At 42.7% G+C, this 21522-nt stretch overlaps 1 protein-coding gene and 1 long non-coding RNA gene across 5 annotated transcripts in view; one reads left to right on the top strand and one right to left on the bottom strand.

Moving 5' to 3' along the window:
• Window positions 1-5306, bottom strand: part of Fam120c (family with sequence similarity 120, member C) — a 131621-nt gene extending 126315 nt beyond the window's left edge. For 2 of the 4 annotated variants that reach the window (XR_003953004.1, XM_011247802.3), the window contains exon 1: window positions 2889-5306. Coding sequence is in view for 2 of the 4 variants with exons in the window: in XM_011247802.3 (XP_011246104.1) it covers window positions 2889-3575 (687 nt within the window). In the remaining 2 variants the exon portion in view is untranslated. The remainder of the gene's footprint in view (window positions 1-2888) is intronic. The other 2 variants (XM_030251275.1, NM_198105.2) reach the window with 2 other exon arrangements.
• A 639-nt stretch (window positions 5307-5945) lies between these two features.
• A230072E10Rik (RIKEN cDNA A230072E10 gene) overlaps window positions 5946-21522 on the top strand; it is a 28545-nt gene continuing 12968 nt past the window's right edge. Inside the window, exons 1-2 of the long non-coding RNA NR_015600.3 lie at window positions 5946-7344; window positions 13812-13895. This is a non-coding gene — a long non-coding RNA (RIKEN cDNA A230072E10 gene). The remainder of the gene's footprint in view (window positions 7345-13811; window positions 13896-21522) is intronic.

Genomic DNA, 21522 nt, shown 5'->3' with positions numbered 1-21522 from the left:
TTTTAGAAGTCACTCCTACAGTCTCTTAGGATCTGTCTTTTATGGATTGCTGGGATATTTACTTACAGATGGTGTCTATATTACCAGGTTGACCTCAAACTCTAAGGCTTGAGCCATGCTCCTGCCTCAGCCTCCTGAGTATGTAGAATTACACAGGCATACAGGAATGCCCATAACCACTGTTGAGATTTAAAAAAAATGATACTGCACCATGTATGATGGTGAAATCTTGTGATCTCAGCACTTGAGAAATGGGAGGCAGGAGAATGAGGAAGAATTTAAGTTCAGCCTTGGCTATATATCAAATTCAAGATAGCCTGGATGACATGAGAACTTGCCTCAAAAAAAAAAAAAAAAACTGTGCTAGATATGCTAAACATATTTAATGACAAAATATAGTTATAGTTGGTTCTCAAATTTCTTGACTGGCAGAGAATATGAATAAACCACAAGCCTATAGTGTTACTCTCTCCTGCCAACCAGCAATCAAAACCTATTCAGAAAAAATATTTGTAAATATGCTATAAATAAACAATAACCTACTCAGAGCACACAGACAGGCTGCTTTAGGTCCTCATGCCCTTATCCAGTGTGTAGTAGTCTCACACCTCTTCATGGTTAATCTGTAAAGGTACTCCAGAATTTAATCACTAAGAAATTATACCATACTCCCTGTAAATAGGCTACATTTTTCACCACGAGCAATTTTTGCACAAAGTATCTGGAATTTTGTTTTCAGTCTTTATGAAACCCTGACCTCCTGGAGAGCCAGCCCTTCCTCAGGAATTTTCTGCACGAAGCCCAGTACTTACCCTACTGCAAGCACTCAGCAAAGGAATACCACAAATGAATAAAGCAAACCTGTTTTTATTCAGGTGCCAATGAGATATTTCTTCCAGTGTGGAAATAATCTGATCCCAGGGCCTCTTTACAAAGATTCATCTTTGAACACAGCTATTAAGAGTGCAAGCTGTGGAATCAGATTGCATGGACATCAAGCCCAGAATCTCACCTCTATCATTTATTACTACATCATCTCTGGACAAGTGTGTAAAGCTCCTGGGTCTGAGTTTCCCCATTTGGAAAACGGGGGTCACACTGCTTCATGAGTTACTGTAAAGATCCAATGAGAATTTTAAAGCACTTAAGGGCTGCAGATGGAAAAACAATTAGTACCGCCCTTCCCCAGCACCACCCTCAGCCCCCTCAAAAAAAGACAGGAAAACCCTGCCCCACTAACATAGTCATCACTACTGCCAACAGTCAAGCTGCCAGTAATAGCAGGATAAAAAAATAACAGGGTAAAAAAAAAAAAGTTCTTAAAGCCTGGGTGGTGCCATTGAAAACAACTTGGAAGGAAAGCCTGTAAGTGACTCTGCTTTAAAATGTTCAGTCAGGAGAACAGGCAAGTGGGGTTTTGTTACAGTTATATTTTAAGTTAGCTCATGATTAGATTTTTTTGCATGCATGGTGTCAGGAGATTGAAGCAAGGGCCTCCTGGTTAGTAAGGACACTACCACTGAGCTATGCCCCCAGCCCATTAATGGCTTGTCAAATTTAAAAAGGCATAAATTTGGTGCTGAGTTCTGTATATCTAGCATAGTAGGATTCTAGTCACATTCTATAACCATTGCAAACTTCTCCATGTAGCAGATCTTTCCGTCTCTGTTCCCTCCTTACCCCACCAGCTGCCACCTGTTTTGTTTTCAGAATCCCCAAGTCCCCAATCCTGAAAGGACATTCCCCCCAAAACTCTGGTTAGAAAATGGGTTTGCAGTTTCTTCCCACCTAACCCTGTAACGCTTTTCTTTTCCTTCTTCCTGCCTACCTCCTTACTTCTCAAGCCTTGCTATTCTCTACACGTAGGAACTTGAAACCTAAGAGTATGGGAAAGCAACAGCGTAATAGCAGTGGTGCCAAGACCCGGGGATGCTGCCAAGCTTTTCCCCAGGCTCCATATGCAGTGGCTCAACTACTCAGAGGCTGGCCTTCGGTTTAAACCCATGGAGCCTCATGAACTTGGTATTTCTTTTTGCCTCTGCCCGATTGCTTCAACCTCTTTAATTAAACAACCTCCTCCAAAACCTGTGAACCATTCAGATCTAGCCCATTCTCCAAGTCTATCTTTTTCAGGAAGTTTCCCAGGACCATTTTAACCCACAGATTATCACCCCACCCACCTACCCAAACTGGCAACTTACATACCAGAAAACAGAATCACCATGCATATTTACACCAGCAAGTAAATGCTGCGCATTTGATCTTTCAAAGCCAAGAATGGCGTCTTGGGGTTTTTGAGAGCCCCTCCCCGCACCCCCAACCGTCTTTGAAACCCCCTACTGAGCGTGTTCATCTTCCTGAATAGTGACTCAATCAGTGAATTGTTTGGGCTAAGGCATGCCAAGATAAAAGCATGTTGAAATGAAAAGGGCTCAATGGATGGGGAAAAAAGAAGTACTAGGTGTCAAATGGGGGAAAATTATAGAACAAAGGTGTTCGACTAACATCTGTTTTATTTGCCATGGGGTTGAAAACAGATATAGGGGAGGGAATGTCAACTGGAAAATGAAGAAAAAACATATTTCAGTTTGAGGGGGATGATAGCAAGAGAAACATGAAGCCCGGAGGAATTTTGAGTCAATTCTGCTAGAACCAACAGGTAGGCCAATTGTGTGAGTAAAGGGGGTTACGGGGATGGCATGGCTAGAGATACAATCATGTAGGTAAGGGAATTAATAGGCCATATGACGGGGGCACGAGGGGATAAAATGGTCGCCAGTAAGTTAGCTGACTGAGTGGGTGGCAGGTAGGTCGGTGAATGGTTAGGTGTTTAGTCTGGAAGGAACAGGTGTGGGGCATTTCATTTAAAAATCTAACCCCTCCCTCACCTTGACCCGGAAGCGGATGAGTGCTAGCCTCACGCAGTGGCTCAGACAGGCAGGTGGCAGGAACCAGGCCCGCGGTGGAGGGGTGCCCTTGTTGCCCACGTGTCCCACGATCAGTTGCGCAGTCTGCCGCTCCGCCTGGCACCGACGGCCCCACTCGGCCAGTCGGTCCTTCCCCAGGCCCCCAGGGAACATGACCACCAGCTCCAGGCCGTCTCCGCCCGGATAGGCACAAGCCTGGCACAGCGCTGACAAGTAGCCCAGCATGGCATTCCACTGGCCGCCACAAACCCAATCCGTCTGGTAGCCACCATAGAGCCGCGGCAGCGCCGAGCCCGCGTCTACCAATACCCGAGCCCCAGGCAGCGGAGGGGGCGGCGGCGGATGCAGCCCTGGCGGCGCTTGGCCATGGTGGTGGAAATGGTGAGCAGGGTGATGGTGCCGAGACGGCCCCGCGCCCCCGGAGTAAGCACCAAAGGCAGCGGGCGGGAGCGGCGGCGGCGGCAGAGGAGCAGAGCCCCTGGTGATGCGTGGAGCCCCTGGCGCTAGGGCTGCTGGCGGCAGCTGGCGGTGCAGGTGCTGCTGCTGCTGCTGGCGCGAGACGGTGCGCGCGAGTTTGAGGAGGTCCACAGGCACCACAGCCCCGGGACAGCGCTTCTCCAGGAACTCTTGGAAGCCCTGGACGCCCATGCTTCCTCCGTGGGTAGAAGGAACAGCGGCTGCGCAAGCGGGCCAGTCGGCGATCCCCGCGCGAAGCTGGAGGCGGGCGCGTGCGCACTCCGCGGGGGGTAGGGGCGAGGGGGGCGGAGAGAGGGTTTGAGAACGGGAGGGGCGAGGGAACGTGGGCGGGGAGGGGAGGAGACCACAGACTGGGTGCGGGTGGAGAGCAGAGGTGAGGCTGACCAGACTCAGAAGAGGCTGGGAAGATAAAAGCGATGACAAAGTCGTAGTCACTCCTCTTTTCCCGTTCCCCTCCGCTGCTCTTCTTCACTGCTTCAAAGGGGGTGAAGCCTCTGCCTTCCACCTCCGGGAGCCATGTTGCCTCGTCTTCTCTGTGATACTCGCTTTCTAGCTGGGGGAGGGGTACAGGGGCGGGGCGGATGAGCATCCTGGGAGTTGTAGTCTTTTCCCGGATGGCCTCAGGATGCAGTCTTAGAACCAGAGGATCACACCTGTCAGGCCTTGATGCTCATAGTGTCAGAAGAAGCGGGCCAAGAAAATGTGTGTATAGGATTTGTACCAGAACTCCTAGTATCCAACCGAGTTGCCTCAGGATATTATACCACCATGCCCAGGGAAAGAAATGGAGATGATGCATCATGGGAAAGGAAGTACTGTGGATTAGTAGAATTTGGCTAAAGTGAGCTAAAGTTCCCTGAAAGGGAGAAATTTCCCTTCCATTGAAAAGATGATATGCACAACTTTTAACGAAAGGAGAAGAACACATATGATACATAAAAACCGCTAACATCTACTGTCATACTTTGAAGAGTTATCCACCTTACAAATGGTAAAACATTTACTTAAGACAATGAATGCATAGACAAAATGAAATTGCCTATAATTTGCCTCAGGATCTCTGGTCAGGGAGATTAAACACCCACTCAAATTCAACTACAACTTGGACCTTATTGGTACTCACTAAGCTATGCCATATGGTTAGGGGATTTTTTTTGTTTTCCAACCTACTAAATGTGTCCATGTGGGAACAATTCAAAATAGCTGCAAAGGTTCTAATTTGATCACAGTCTTTTGAAAAGTACATTTCAGCATGCTTCTCCAATGAAATCCATGTAGAGTCTGTCTTCTGTCAAGTTTTAGGGCCCATTACTTCAGCCAGACTACAGCAGAAAACAAGATCTGCATGCAGAGTAGTTGTATCTATCTGGCTTGGAATTTACAGAACATAAAAGAGCAGAACCCCAGGAATGACATCAGAATGGTTTGATAGGATGAAACCAAAAACAGGTTGCAAATTCCAAACCGGGTTTGTCATAAGAGTAGTAGATCCAGAATAGCAGGGATGGGAGACAACATGAAAGGCAAGGGAGAGGGAGGTGGGGGGTGTATAGGGGACTTTCGGGATAGTATTTGAAATGTAAATGAAGAAAATAGCTAATAAAAATTGTTTTTGAAAAAAAAGGGAAAGGCAATAGCTTGAAGGCATGAAAGATGAAGAGAATAGATGTTTTTAGTAAACTGTGCTTACTAGAGAGTTTGTCCAGCATCCCTTTCCTAAAAATTAGCCTTCTCATTGTTAACTTGATAAGATTACTGCAAAAACTGTTGTCTTAGGCATGATGGTATGTGCCTGCAATCTTAGTACTCAGGAAGTTGACATGGGACAGTCACCTTAAGTTCTAGGCCAGCCTAGGCTACCCAGTGATTTCAAAGAACCAAGGAAGTAAATAAATCCTATCATGTTCACATTTGCTTGTAATGCCATATTTTAACTGAGTGTGTTGGCTTACATCTATAAACCCAGCATTCAGAAGGTCAAGGCAGGAGGATTGCCACAACTTTGAAATTATTATTTTCCAGGTCAGCCTGAGATAAGAACTAAACAAAACAAACAGTAAAGAAAAAAATTAAGTCCCAACAACAACAAAAATAATTGGATCATAAGCCACTTAATGAAACTGTTAGCCACAAGTGAGATACCTTTAGATGAAAACCCTTTATTATTCTACCTTCAAATCATCCTTTCTGGGTCGGTGAGATGGCTCTCTGGTTAAAATGCTTGCTTTGCAAGCATGAGGACCTGGATTCAATTCTCAAAGACCACACCAAAAAGCCAGGCTCAATGTAGTGCATTTGTAATCCCAGGGCTGGGGAAGTAGAGCCAAGTGGATTTCTGGGACCCAGTGGCCAAGCAACCTAGTCTAATTGGTGAGTTCCAGGCCAATAAGAGACAATGCCTTAAAAACTGAGGTGGAAGATTCCTGAAGAATGATATGCAAATTTTGTCCCCTGGCTTTCATGGGCATACATATGAGCACACCAAGACACACAAGTGTACCTGTGCACACTTACAAAATGTCCTTTCCATTATTTTCAGCTATGATACAAGCGAGATTTCACAGATGTACTCTTCTTCCCCGTTTTAATGGTAACAGCCTGTGAACTTCAGCTAAGTATATCTAAAATTTGTATCTTACCCTCTTAAATATGGTCTTATAAACAGCATACTTGGGACTGTGCAAGGCTTATCCAATCCCAGCTTCTTGGTACATCTATCTGTCATTTCTCCATTCTCCATTGCCCTGGTCAAGGCAATCCCAAAGCCATGCTGATTGAGACACTCAGGGATCCCTTAACTGCTTTAAGTAATAGATCTTTCTCCACTCTTTCATGTCTTGGCTGTGCTTGTTTTAACCTTTTGCATTCACCAAGATGTGAGCTCATTACATTTGGTTACAAAGAGAATAAACAGTCAGAAATGAGGTGTGGCAAATTACAAGCCCAAAATACACGGAACTGATACAGGTGGAATCTTCTAGCATCCATTGATGGGAAGGGAGTTGACACTTTTTGTAAGATATGGCAGTGAACCAGTTAATTACAGTTCCTGGAACTCAAAAGAAAAGCCCTGGAGCTGGGTGTGGAGTTCAGTGGTAGAATCCTTCCCCAGCTTCTATTCCTCAGGACCACAAACAAACAAAAACAAACTGAGCTTTGATTGCTGCAGGCACAAATCCCTTGGTCCTGCTGACTTGCAGCAAAAATGTCAGACCCACTTCAAGGATTTCACTGATTAAGAAACTGGCACCAGCAAATTATTCACACATGTATAAGGAGTAGTAACTCCTCATGGCATCAACTTTGCCAGAAGTGCTGATTTCCCATAACTGAATCCAACTAGATGTTAAGAAGCAAGTGAACATCCATCCCCAAGGCGGATCAGGACGGAGGTGGGGAAGGTTTCACAGTAGTAAGCTCAGCTCAGCTTACTATCTCCTACTGGATCTCTGATCGAGAGGATCTTGAACAGAATGACAGAGAGAATGAGCCAAATACTTAGAGAGTGCTAAGAAAAAGAAGCTGCAACAGTAGTAAATCACTTGCTTTGTATGTGCAGGACAAGGAGTCCGATCCCCAGCACCGGAAAAAAAGGAAGAGAAAGGAGACCAACAACAAGAATTTTACTACCTGTTATTAATACTTGCTACTGGGACATCTCCCAACATGAAACCAATAGGCCTTCAATTGAAGACTTAGAAAATTTTCATCAGTAGAAAATCATGTCTAGCGAATCATGATTGTAATGGACCACCCAGAGTAGCAACTCTGGAGCAGCACATCACAGTACCTGTTCTGAACAGGATCATTTCAAGCCTCACCCTGTATTTTCAACATTGGAAACACTGAGTGTACCACCAGAAATCCATGATTTTAGTAGTGTTGAAGATGAAGCCAGAAAAATGTTGAAGTACTATAAACAGTGTGCAAACTACTGATGGTAAGGGAAAGAGATGAGCTTTGTTCTTTCTTGCACAGACATGAGTGGGAGAATGGGGAAATATGAGAGGAAACAGGATGGGGGCAGAATAGCATCAAGGTAGTAAAAAAAAATTACAGAGGACTGATCAATATAAATGTGATTAGGCCAAATGTGCACACTGGCTGACAATTAGATTTCTATCCTATCAACACAGAGACAGAGAGACAGAGGCCCTATTGTTCCTGGCAATTAGGTTTCCAAGGAATGTCTCACAGGTCCTTCAGAAAGACATCCTGAACTGGAGGAAAGATACACATGTCTCCAAGGAACAGAAGGATTAACAAGTATAAGTTTCCTTTAGTTAATGTTCTACAGTGAATCAGTTATGGGGTACAAATGAACTGAATTATTTTGATAACCCCATTTCTCCTGAACGGCACACTGCATTCTCCTGGTGATTTGACCTTCGATTGCTCACAGCCTTGTTAAATAGGTCAAATCTCCTAATGCAGGGGTATGAAAGAAGTGTAGTGGTACATTTTTTCAGACCCCTCTAGCCATCTGAGAGATTTAAACACATTTTCAAATCTAAGAACCTCACTTTGAGCATAACCCTGACCTAAATACAAACTGGTTAAGCAAGGAAATAATAAGAAAGGGACTCCCATGAGTTTTTTTCCATTATACCCATCCAGGTGAAAAGGGTAGATACATCCTCAGATGTAGTGATGGATCAATGTGCGACTTCTACTTCCCTAAAAGGGAACTTTGATGGTGTTTATTTGTAGACTGTTATATATTAATCTGTTGGTGGAAGGCACATTTATCAGATTTCTAGATTACAAGGAGCCACATTTTATTGAAACTGAACTAGAGGAAGAAAGGATGTGTCCATGTGATGCCATTATATATGGATTAGTAGAGTTGCTTATGATTTGCAGCTATCCATGGGTTTTGTTTGAGTAGGCATGCTTCTTATTGTATATACGATGGAATTGCATACATGTTTATAGAACAATTACCTATTGGATTGTCTCTGTGCAGTCCTTTCCTACCACCCTCTCTACTTCATTATTTTGGCTGTAAGAGACTACCTTTCATGTTCTTTCCCAGAGAATTTGGGATAGATTTAAAGAAGGAGAAGTGAAAAATCCCAGGTATATTGAAATACCTGCTTCATTTGTTCCTAAGGCCCATTTGTGTTATCCCTGGATTTTGTGAAGCCCCCATCTTTTTGAATTCCCTTCTTGCTAAAACTTGTTCAAATTTGCTTTCTTTACTTATACATAAAAGCTTTAATATGCATATGCAATCCAGGAGAAACTACAGTGGTTATAGGCCATAGGGAATGTAGAGATGGCAGAAGTCAAAGCTCTGGAACCAGGAGGAGGTGTGCTCTGGAAGCAAGTCCTGGGTTTCAATACCAGTTTAGCTCCTTACTAGGGAGACAACTATAACAAGTTACATAGCTTCTTGGAATCTCACTGCATCTACGAAATAGAGATTCAATATATTCAGTGAGTTTAATACCACTACAAGAATAGACACTGGAAGAAAGTAGGTGTTTTTGTGGTGGTCATTGGACCAATTCATTTATCCAACTTTACTTACAGGAGCATGGGTGACTGTCATGCAGCTGTGCCATGGAAGTATCTTCCTCTATGCAGCCATTGTTAACAAGCTTCTGTATCCTTGAGAAGGGGTGCAGCCTCATATGCCTCCCTACTCGCTATGAGATACTCTAATTGATGATGGCAACCATCATGTCTAGCCTGGAGGAAACAGTCCCAGTGTAACCAATTAACTCATTTCCAGGATCTCTGAGCTCAGGAGAGTTTGTGAGGTTTCCTACTGCACCCTTCAAAGATAGCCCCTTCACGTGGGTCACTAGGAGTTCCCTTCCCTTGGAGCATTCTGTACCCCTTTCATCTGGCTGACAGGCTTGTAGTGATGACAGGGAGGTTAGAACTGCATCCTTTTCTCCACTGGAGAAACCACTTCTATTCCTTTTTCAAGATCCAGCTTAAAAGTGGCCTCATGTATTTGTTTAATCTCTTCCTTTACATAATCCCAGGCCTAGAAAATGCTGGCACATGGCTACTATTTTGTGTTCACTGTGTACTTACCTGGGGGTATTCTCAAAATCAGAGAGAATTATCACAGGCCTTTAGTCTCTAATGTTTAGGACTCATAACATTACAAAAAGATGTTCAAGTGAAAGAAAAGGAGCAGAGTGCACACCAATCCCTTCTCCTAAGTTATGAAACCTCCTGCCATATGTTTGCTCCCAGACAGTTTGCTTTCCAGAGGCTCAGAGAGGGTCCACAGCCTGCCTAGACAGTCTATCTTCTGTTGCTGAAGAGGAAGCTTAAACTCCCCATGGTGTGGCTGGATTGCAGATATGAGAAGACTTCCTAGAGGACAGCAATAAATAGAAATGAGTGACATTAGCCTTGTGCACTAGAACAGGGAAAGCCCTCTGCTGAAGGAAACCCTGGGCTTGGCGCCAATGACAGGAATAGGACACACGGAGGCTACCAAGAATGGTGCCCCGTACAAAAGGTCAGCCGCTTGTGCAGCACTACACAACACAGAGGGCCTGAGAAGCAGCAACCCTCCAAGAGCCTGGGGTGGGGACTTGCTTAAAACTTCCCAGGCCAGCAGAGAAAAAAACCTGATGTCACCTGGCAGAAGACAGCCCAAAAACTAAAACAAAACCAGACTAAGAGAGACAAGCTGATGAGACAAATCCCGAAGCAGAACCTAGAGGATGTGATGTAAGAGCTGCCACTTAATATGGATGGGACAGAACTGACTTCTAGAGGCTGTCAAAGGTTGTCCTTTCACCTTCACACATGCACTGTGGCACACATTTGAAAGTGCATGTGCACATTACAAATAAAATTTTTTAATGGTTTTTACTAAGACAGAGATTCAAATGCCTGTTGTCACTCAGCATGTGCATTTGAAGTGGAGCTATAACCCTTACTCCTTTCTGGTGAAGTAGAAGCAGAGAATCCAATTCATGGCAAGCAATGCCTTCCAGGGGGTCTCTCTGGGCAGAAAGTGGCCTTAATGTGGCCCTAGAGCATCTAAGGACTTGGGGAACTGAGAAGGATGATGTCTTAGTTAGGGTTTGTATTTCTGTGAAGAAGCACCAGGACTTTTATCAGAAAAACATTTAATTGGGGCTGCCTTACAGTTCAGAGGTTTAGTCCATTATCATCATGGCAGGAAGCATGGTGGCATGCAGGCAGACATGGTGCTGGAGAAGGAACTAGAATTCTACATTTGGATCAGTGAGCAGCAGGAAAAAATAGTGACACTGGGCTTTTGAAACCTCAAAGCCTGCCCCCAGTGATGTACTTCTTCCAACAAGGGTACACCTCCTAATAGTGCCACTCCCTATGAGCCTATGGGGGTCATTTAAACCATCACAAAGAAGAAAGTTTACTCGAGCTTGTTATTTATTTCCAGATTTTGTGGGACTCTGAGACCCCATTCCCAAAATGTCTCTCTAGTTCTTCATGCACATTTGTGTCCTGGTGACTGGTAATGTGGTACCTGCTGCCTCCTGCTACAGTCCAAGGTAGAATCAATCAGTAGGTGGATGCTCTCAGAAAGTATGATCCACATGTTGGCACCCATCCTGGCAGTAGATATCTAGTGAACAGGATTTTAAGCACACTTACTAGTGGAGGAGGCATACTCAGCAAAGGAGTTGGAGAAGATACCACACACTTCATTTCCCCAAGGACTATTCCATAGCATTGACCAGTGAGCTGGCATTGGCCAGGTGTAGGAACTTATTTCTTCACAGACAGCACACTGTAGGACTTACAGTGCAGACTATCAGGAACAGTACCAACTTAGCCAAGGCACCCAGACGTGGCCAGGCACCCAGGAGATGGAGACTAGTCTGGGAAATTTAGTGATATTTTCTTAAATACTAATTTGACAGATAAGACAAAGACCATTGTTTTAAATTTTGTTTTAAAAGATTAATTTCTGCATCTCTCTCTCTCTCTGTGTGTGTGTGTGTCTGTGTATCTGTGTGTGTCTGTGTGTGTGTCTGTGTGTGTGTCTGTGTGTGTATGAGTGTATGGGCATGTGTGCATAGGTGTATGTATGTCCATCTGTGTGAGTGTATGCATTTGTCCATAGTTGTAAGTGTATCGTGTGTGAGTGTATGTGCATGTGTGCATAGGTGTATGTGTGTCTATGTGCACAGGCCTCTTGGCTTGGTTTGATACTAGCAAGTTCCAACAGTGCTCTTTCTTGTCTTAGACCCCTCAGAGGTGGGGTTATAGACATTTGTGAGGATTCCTGGCTTGTCACATGGGAGCTGGGATCTGAATTCTGGTTGCTGTGACTGCAAAGCACATGCTCTTAACTACTCTAGGCCCCTAAATCCTCATTTTTTTTCATTGAGGCAAGTGTTTTTTATTTGTGTACACAGACTGCTTCCTCCTAAGGTGGGATTTGAGAAGTCAGCCTGGATGTGAGGAAGACAAGACTTTTATAGCTAGAAGTAGAGAGTTTCCAAGCCAGGTTAGGCAAAATAGGCAGGGTTACAGGAGCAGAACAAACAAGTTAGTCCTAATGGCCTCTTGAAACAAAGACATGTTTGCAAGGTAGGTATGACAAGACAATCATAGTCATAGCAAGGAAGTCATAGGAGGTCATATAACATTCTAAAACAAAGGAGGGGCTACAAAATAACTCATTAAAACAAAGACACGATTGCCATTCTTAGAACAGCCAGTATAAAACCACTAAATCCTCATTTTTAACTGTGAAAGATATTACATAGCAAAATATTAACCTTTTTTCTCCTTTCCTTTTTTCTTTCTTTCTTTCTTTTTGAGACAAGGTATCACACTGTACCTCAGCATGGCCTGAAACTCATGCTATAGCCAAGGCTGACCTCAAACTCCATGCTATCCTCCTTCCTTAGCCTCCTATATGCTAGGATTACAGGCATGAAGTACCACACACAACTTAACCGTTGTTAGATGTATGGTTCAATGCTGCTAAGCACACTCTTTTATGGTATAACCAAAACACTATTTTTAAAATATACAAAGCACTCCCCAGTTAGTTCTCAGGCACTCAGGGCTGAGAGGCAGCAAGCTGCACTGAATGGAGGTGTTTGTCAATATTAAATTCCTGAGGACAGTTCCTCATCTGAAACACATAATGGGTACCAATCCCATCTAATGCTAACTTTGCTCTAAGCCTTCCCTCCCTCCATCTCAAGTCAGGCTCCTATCATCATCTCTGTTATTTTCCTTTATTCCTGTCTTGAAAATCTATCCAAGACCCATCTATCCTCCCTTCAACTACTTCAGCATCAAACTCTATAACCACGGATCCGATTCTGTTAGCTCATTATTTTATCTGGTGGTGTTCATTAATGCTGATGCATTTCAAATGGATTATGTGTTGGTCTTACCTCCCAACTTAATTGCTTTTCCATCTGACCGACATTTTTATTACATTACCTGACACCCTTTGGGGCTCAGAAAATTGTACACCAAATTATGACTCTTTGGTGTTCTGAATACTTTGAACTAAATGGAAGGCATACGAAGCAGCCTCAGGGGTGAAATATGCCCGTGATTTTGACCTTCCCTTTTTCACCCCACTTCTCTTTCTGCCCCAGAAAGGAACTGTAGAAACCAGTTATAGAAACTGAAGCCCTCCCATCCCAAAGCAAGCCAATAAACCCAGAAAGGTCATTCCTTCTTTTCTCCCCTCTTCTTTAAGAACCTTCATTCTCAAGGGTCCTGCTGAGTGTTAAAACTACACGGGTTCTGCTCTGTATTCTGGAGTAAGAAGTAAGAGATGGCTCAGTGGTTAAGGGCACTGGCCGTTCTTCCAGAAGACCCAGGTTTATTTCTCAGCATCTGCACGACAACTCACAACTGTCTGTAACTCCTGCTCTAGGTGATCTGACACAGACACGCTAAATAATGATTTTTTTAAGTTGGATCTTCAGCTTTGAAGGCTCTTGTGTTACATAAAACTTCAATGAGCTGAGTGTGGTAGTGCCTGCCTTTAATTCTAGTACTTGGGAAGCAGAGGCAGGGTGAATTTGAGGCTAACCTAGTCTACAGAATGAGTTTCAGGCCAGGCAGGGGTACAGAGTGAGTTCTTGTCTCAAGCTTAAATACATAAACAAATACAACACTGGTGAAATTGACTTGTTACACCTTTGTTAATCTTTCTCTCCTCCCCTCCCTCTCTTTCTTTTAGTCATTTTATTTATTTATTTATTTATTTATTTATTTATTTATTTATTTGCAGTGCTCAGGGTGGAGCTTGGAGCTGCATCCATAGCCCTACCTGCCTCTTCCAAGATGAGATGACTTGGGACACTTTCAGGCGACATGTCCATGAGGTGCTACCCATCTCTAGTTCCAGGAGTGTCCATTGTAACCCTGCTAAGTGATTTGACATATCACCCTTTTTTACCTCTACAGTCTCTGGCATCCAACACCTGTGATGTACCTCAAGGCCTGCTGATGAGATTCTGGGACAAGCAACCAAAAGCCAGCAAAGAAAAGGTAAGAGAGTCTTGACGTTTGTTTGGTGGGCTTTTTAAGATATGCTCTTATCTCTAGCACACAATGGTTAGGAACTCACTTTGTAGCCTAGGGCAGGTTCACAATCCTCAGTCCTAACCTTGGTCTCTCAAGTGCTTAGAATATTTATCAGCAAGGGCCACCAAGTCTGATTGTAGGCTGTTTGAGAGAGAACTACTGGGCTCAAGCAGGGCTGGATCTTCCTTGCCCACTCTGAGACTTTCGTGTGTGGCCATGGTGTAGTAGTTTGAATTGTATTCATAATGAATAAACTGACTGGCATACTCTCTGTGTCTGACTTCTTCCCTTTTGGATAATGTGGAACTTCGCTAGCCTTTTGGTAAGCTTCAGTTCTTCCCCATATCTGCTCCACTCCAACCCGTTCTTCCAATGCACTGCTGCTCCTCTTCTGTTCTTCACCATCTTTGCTTTTCTACCAACTTCTCGTGAATCTCTGATCATATTCCACTTCAAGCCCCTAGCTTCTCTGCTTTGTAGTCAAGGGATGGAAAAGCAGAGATCAAACATCAAGGAAGAAGTTCAACTTCTATTTTCAAAGTTGAACCTTATCCTATGATCATCTATGTAACACACTGGAGAGAATCCTGATGATGTCACGTTGCCTTCTTAGCCATTCTAAGATGGGATGTACCTTAGATTCTTTCTTGGAAAAATCTTACAAATTTTTTTAGAGCCTTTGAGACATATTTTCTTCAAGTACTTCTCCAGAACATGATACTCATCTTCTGAAAACACAAACTTCAGGGAGAAAATTCTCAGATAAAAAGGAGGACAGAAGAGAAGAAGCAAGTTTAACATTGTAGTTCCCATACACTAGGGGCCATTGTTAAGTTATTTTCTTTGGTAAATAAAATATTATTGAAAAGAAATTAGGCCGGGCGTGGTGGTGCATGCCTTTAATCCCAGCACTCGGGAGGCAGAGGCAGGTGGATTTCTGAGTTCGAGGCCAGCCTGGTCTACAGAGTGAGTTCCAGGATAGCCAGGGCTATACAGAGAAACCCTGTCTCAGAAAACGAAAAAAAAAAGAAAAGAAAAGAAAAGAAATTACTTTCTTTGTTTCTATGATGTTTTCCATACTTGTCTGACTTGCCAGCAACAACCAAACCAAACAAGTAAAACATAATGATAGTTTTTTTCAATGTCTCATAAAATTCACAAACAATTCAAGCATAACTAAGAAAACTGAGGAGCTGGGGTTGTAGTTCACGTGGTAAAGTGCTTGCCTAGCATGCATGAAGGTCTGATTTCCATCCCTCCTATCTCATAAACAGTGGGTGGTGGTGGTGTGCGCCTGTAACCTCTGTGCTTGGGTGGTAGAGCCTGGTAGATCAGACACTCAAGGTCATCTTCAGCTACATAGTGTGACTGAGGGCCAGCCTGGAGACCTTGTCTAAAATTATAATAAAACTAAATGAGACAGAAATGGCATATTTATAGATGAATATTTAAATAATATTTGTGTTTTACAGTCCATATCTACTTGAACACAGTTTCAAAAATCTTTTGATAATTTGAGTTAGAAAACTTAAAAGAAAAATTATGTGGTAAAAGGTTTAAATGTATAGGTAAACTATAATGCTAAAATAGTAAGCTTGAGTTTTAGTTTATATACTTTGGGATGTTTATCTTTTTATTTTATTTTATTGTTGAAATTATAATTTTGGGGGTTGAGGGGGTAAAGACAAGGTTCCTCTGTATAGCCTTGACTATCCTGGAACTCACTCTGTAGACCAGGCTGGTCTCAGACCCAAAGATCTGCCTACCACTGCCTCTCAAGTACCCAGGATTAAAGGCTTTGGGTGTGTGTGTGTGTGTGTGTGTCCTATTTATTTATTTATTTTTAAATTTTATTTATTTATTCACTTCACATCCCAATATCAGTCCCCCTTGAAGGTGCATTCCCCCTCCCTTTCTCCTCTGTATATTTTAAGTTTTTATATGCATTGGTGTTTTGTCGGCATGCATGTCTGTGTGAGGGTATCTAATTCCCTGGAACTGGAGATAGGACTGGTTGTGAGCCACCATGTGGGCGCTGGGAATTGAACCTGGATCTTCTGGAAGAGCAACCAGTGCTCTTAACCATTGAATAGTCTCTCCAGGCCCTGGCATGTTTGTTTATACAGTACAGTGAAACTAAACATGTAAGCATGTTCATGAATATGAAAAATCATTTCTAGAAGTTATGAACTAGAAAATACAGATAAAAGGCAATTCCTACCGTTTCCTAGTTTTCATTAGGATTTAAAGTTATGTAGTGGCAAAAATTATAATTAACATGTAATTTTTTTTGGTTTTTTGAGACAGGGTTTCTCTGTGTAGCCCTTGCTGTCCTGGAACTCACTCTGTAGACCAGGCTGGCCTTGAACAATTAACATGTAATTAAACTACTGAAAATTATAAAAGATATAGCTCTGTGCAAGAGAAGTAAGCTGTTTTATAAAGAAAGGTATATAGCCAGGCTGTGTTGGCACACACCTTTAATTCCAGCACTCCGAAGCTGGGCAGGCAGATCTCTGTGAGTTTGAGGCTAGCCTGGAGTTCAGAATGAGTTCAGGACAGTCAGGGCTACACAGAGAAACCCTATCTTGAAAAGCAAAAACAAAAGTTATAAAGATGTATTTCATTAACAAGAAAAAAGAAAAACTGAGGATAATTTTAAAAGAATTGTGGAAATATGTTGTGTGGCCCAAGATGGCTGAAATTGGATGTAGTTTTATTAAACTCAACATTATAAAAAGGATTTATTTTAGTATCAATAGTTAGATGTAGTTTTATAGTGTTTTATTAAAATCAGCATTATAAAATTTTAGTATTAATAGTCTGTAATATGTACTGTGAGTGTATGTATGTGTAAGTTCTTGTGTGGGGGTGTAGACACACACACACACACACACACACACAAACACATGGTAGAGGACAACTGCTGTTCCTCCTTCAGACAAGGTCTCTTTACTTTCGCACACTCCATATAGCCTGCCTGGAGCTTCCCATCTTCCAGTAGGGGGCATTGGGAGCTTTGCAGACATGCCCTACTTAGGAATGCTTGTCTGGGGGCTCTAGAGATCTGAACTGGGGTCCTCAGGCATGCATAGCAAGAATGCCTTGCCCCAGGCCCAATCTAGTTACTTCTCATACTAATAAAGTTTATTGGGAAGTGTAAACTAAAGGTCTACCCAAAGTGTGACACCAGCACTAACAATTCTCAGGGTTTACTGCTTGGAGCTTCGTGATGGTGGAGAACTAGAATGTTGCAGATCCAGAGCCAAATTATCCTGGGCTATCTTTTGTCCCCATAATAGTCATTCATTGTTTACCACTCTGACAAAAACAAGAAACAACAAAAACTCAAAACAATAACAAAACCTCTTTTTAAAAAAAAACATAAAACCAAAATCAAACCTGTTGGAATGCATTTTTTTAGCAGACTACTGACTTCCACTATTCCCAAAACTAGAAATGTTGACAGAAAAAAAGAAAGAAATGTTAACAGAGAGGCATTCATTGCATGTCTATGGTCCCAGCACAAAGAAGACTAAAATGGGATGATGTTGTGGGTTGGAAGTGGACTTCAGGACAGTATGGAGTACATAATGAGGACCTTCCTCAAAATAATTTAAAAAAGAAAAGAAGAAGGTATCAAAGATCACCTAAAATTCCATAGCAGTGTCTTCAGGCTTTTCTGGGAACCCTACTCCTACCCCTACCTCCACCCCCACCACATTCCTGTATTTGGAAAATTCATTGATTTTGGAGTAGAATATTTTCTCGAAGGCAGCATGAATCCATGTTCCTAGGTCACTCATATTTGCCTCAGAAGAAAGTATCACCTATTCCTTTTGAGGTGAGGACTGCATTCTGTTTATTGTTGAATTTTTTAAAGAAAGAGATAAGAAAATAGCTACAAATTTATTCTTGAGACAGGGTCTCATATATCCCAAACTGTCTTCAAACTGACTATACAGCTAAAGATGACTTAAAACTGTTCCTCCTGCCTCTGCCTCCCAAGTGCTAGGATTACCGGTGTGCACCACCATAACCAGTTTATGCAGTGCTAAGTTCATGATAGCTTCATGAGCCCTACACAAGCACTCTACCAACTGAGTTATCAGCTCAGCTCTAAAATATTTTATTGCTATTTTGATTAAATAGACAAGTAAGGTCCAATTAAATGTTTTTAACCTTTAAAAAATATTTTGTGTGTATGAGTGGTTTGCCTGCACATGTGTCTATGCAAAGCTTGCATGCCTAGTGCCCATGGAGGATAAAAGAAGCTATCAGATTCTCCTAAACCAAAGTTAGCAGTTGCTTGGGAGTTGTCATGTGGATGCTAAGAATTGAACCTGGGCTCTCTGCAAGAACACGGTTTAAATGCAGAGCTACCTCTCCAGCCCCTGTCTTTTGTTGTTGGAGACAAGGTCTCTTGTCTGTAGTCTGGGCTGGCTTCAAACTCATGATCCTTCTGCTTCCTTCTGTATGCCAACTTCTGTCTTAGTTAGGGTTTTGCTGCTGTGAACAGGCACCATGACCAAAGCAAGTCTTATTAAAAAAACATTTAATTGGGGCTGGCTTACAGGTTCAGAGGTTCAGTCCATTATCATCAAGGTGGGAGCATGGCAGTATCCAGGCAGGCATGGCGCAGGAGGAGCTGAGAGTTCCATGTCTTCATCCAAAGGCTGCTAGTGGAAGACTGACTTCCAGACAACTGTATTCTGTATCCAACCAACTTCTGTATTAGTCAGGGTTCTCTAGAGTCACAGAACTTATGGATAGTCTCTAGATAGTAAAGGAATTTATTGATGACTTACAGTCAGCAGCCCAATTCCCAACAATTGTTCAGTCGCAGCTGTGAATGGAAGTCCAAGGATCTAGCAGTTACTCAGTCTCACACAGCAAGCAGGCAAAGGAGCCTCCCAAGCGCTGGGATTATGGGTTTAAGCCACCATACCTGGCTCCACCAATTGACATTTTTGACAAACTGTTTAAACTCGGGTTTTGCTTTATTTATTTTTTAAACTTATTTATTTATGCCGAGACAGGCTGGCCTGGAACTCCTGCCTAGCTGATGATATCCTTGAGCTCCTGATCCTCCTGCCTCTCCTTCTCAAGTGCTTCTCAAGTGCTAGAATTACAGATGTAACCTAGTGAATCCAGCCCTTCTGTTTTTTTTTAAGACAGAGAGTCTGTGTTGGTTTGAATAAGAATGACCCATAGTCTCATGTATTTGAACACTTGGTCATCAGGGAATGGCACTACTTGAAGGATTAGAAGGTGTGGCCTTGTTGGAGTAGGTATGGCTTTGTATGCCACTGAGGGTGGGCTTTGAGGTTTCAAAAGCCCTAACTGGACCCAGAGTTTTGCCAGAGTTTTGCTTTCTCTGTGCTGCCTGCGGATCTAGTTGTAGAACCTCAACTTCTATATTACCATGTCTACCTGCCTGTTCCCATGATCCCCGCCATGATTGTGGTATCTCTTCATGGCAATAAAAACCTTAACTAAGATTGTCTTTCTCTGTAGCTCAGGTTGGCCTGGACCATTATGCAGCCTAGGCTGGCCTCAAACTTGTGAGCTAACAGGCATGGTTCAATATCACTTTCAGACTATTGAACCTCAGATTAAATTTGGGATTTTCTAGTTGGGCCCCTGCAAAGTCCAAAGTCTGCTCATCTCTTCCTCTCTTTGTCTTTCAATGGGGTATGCTGACCTTGAACCTGCTATGTAGCTAAGGATGACCTAAAACACGTTTGATTCTTCTATATCCACCTGGGCAATAAGATTCTAGGTATGTGCTACCATGCGAGGCATATGAGGGGTTGGGGATGAACCTAGAGCTTTATGCATGCTGGGCAAGAATTCTAGCAATTGAATTACATTTCCAGTAAACGTGTGTGTCTATTACCTTGTAAAAGAAAGACATTAAACAGATTTGGTTTACTCTGTGTTAAATCATACACAAAACATTGTTATATAATGATTGAGATTAAGCCTCATTTACATGGAAGCTACTGATGAGTTCCTGGGACAGAACATGCCTGGAATCTCAACAGGCTCTCCGTTGTAACTGTGCTTATTTTGCTAAAATGTTGCGTACTTCAGAAGTAGTCCAACTTCCTTTCGAATCGCTACTTGCAGGGCACACTCTATTATTATTTTCCTTCTTTTCTGAAAACACTGACAACCAGCTCTTGGCCAGAATTATTTCTGCAAGGAGATTAAGTCACTGAGCAGACTACAGCTGGTTTTTGCATTTCTGACATCTTTAAATTCGTTCTGCATGAACGCTATAACTGAAGAAACTGATGGCATTTGAGCTCCCTAACCATCTAAACCCATCAAGAATTTATTCATGAATGAGCATACGTTTAATGGCTTACTGTTTTTGTTAAATGTTTTATCTCCCAGAGTTGGAAAATGTTTCTTCATCTCTTTATACCTTATAGCAATTTGGTAGAGCACACTTTTGCCAAGAAAAGGTAGAAGTCTTTTATCTTTTTCCCTACCCTCCAGAATTCAGAAACTATTTGTTAGTACTCTTATATTTGTGGTTATTTTAGGTAGCTCAATAAAAATCTGTCAGATACGAGTCAATAAAGCTGTACTTAGAAGCCTGATGTGCAGCTGGAGAGATGGCTCAGCCAGTAAAGGCTAGACTCACAACCAAAAGGACAAAAAGATAGTTATTTTGCTTTCTATATAGTTGTCTTACAGGGGGAGCAGGTCCAGGAATCTCAAAATATTTTGGGGACCCTTAGAAGAAGAACATCACTCAAATCTGTAGGTCCTAAGGAGGAAAAGTTTAAAGTTTTTTGAGACAGGGCCTCTCTCTCTCTCTCTCTCTCTCTCTCTCTCATTTTTTTTGAAACAGGGTTTCTCTGGAACTCACTCTGTAGATCAGGCTGGCATCGTGACAGAGTTCCTCTATGTAGCCCTGGATGTCCAAAATCTTTGCTGGCCCCAAACTTGGAGATGCACCTGCCTGCTACTGCCTCCCTAGAGCTGGAATTAAAGGCATGTGCCACCACTGCCCAGCTCTAAAAAGGAAATTTTATGGTGAGTACCTAGCTTGGTTTTCTAACCTCAGGAAGTTTTTGTAAGTCATTGGGTATAGTGGCACACACCTGTAGTCCTGGGAGATGTAATCCAGGAGATAGAGGCAGAGAGGCAGGAGGATTCAATGTTAAGCCAGCCTGGGCTGCAAAGGGAGACTATCTAAAAACAAACAAACCGAATAAGTAAAAGCAATAAATAAAAATTATCTGGGCGTGGTAATGCAAAACTTTGGTCCCAGCACTTGGGGAGCAGGGTACTATGCAGTCCTAGCACTTACTATACATAGTATAGGCCAAGCTCGCCTCAAACTCAGATCCTTCTGCTCCCGTCTTATCAGTGCTGGGATTAAAGGCATGGGCCATCGTGTCCAGCTCTGAGATTCTTTCTTTTTCTCCCTTAAAAAGACATATTGCTTATTTTTAATTAATTTTTATGTATGCAGGTGCTTTGTCTGCATGTATGCCTGCAGATCAAAGAGGGAATCATAGTATGAGGCCAGTGCTCTTAACCGCTGAGCCATCTCTCCCAGCCCCCTAGCTCT

Source organism: Mus musculus, chromosome X (genome assembly GCF_000001635.26).
Source record: "Mus musculus strain C57BL/6J chromosome X, GRCm38.p6 C57BL/6J".
NCBI lineage: Eukaryota > Metazoa > Chordata > Mammalia > Rodentia > Muridae > Mus > Mus musculus.
The sequence above is the reverse complement of the archived record's forward strand: the minus strand, read 5'-3'. Positions and strand labels throughout refer to the sequence as shown.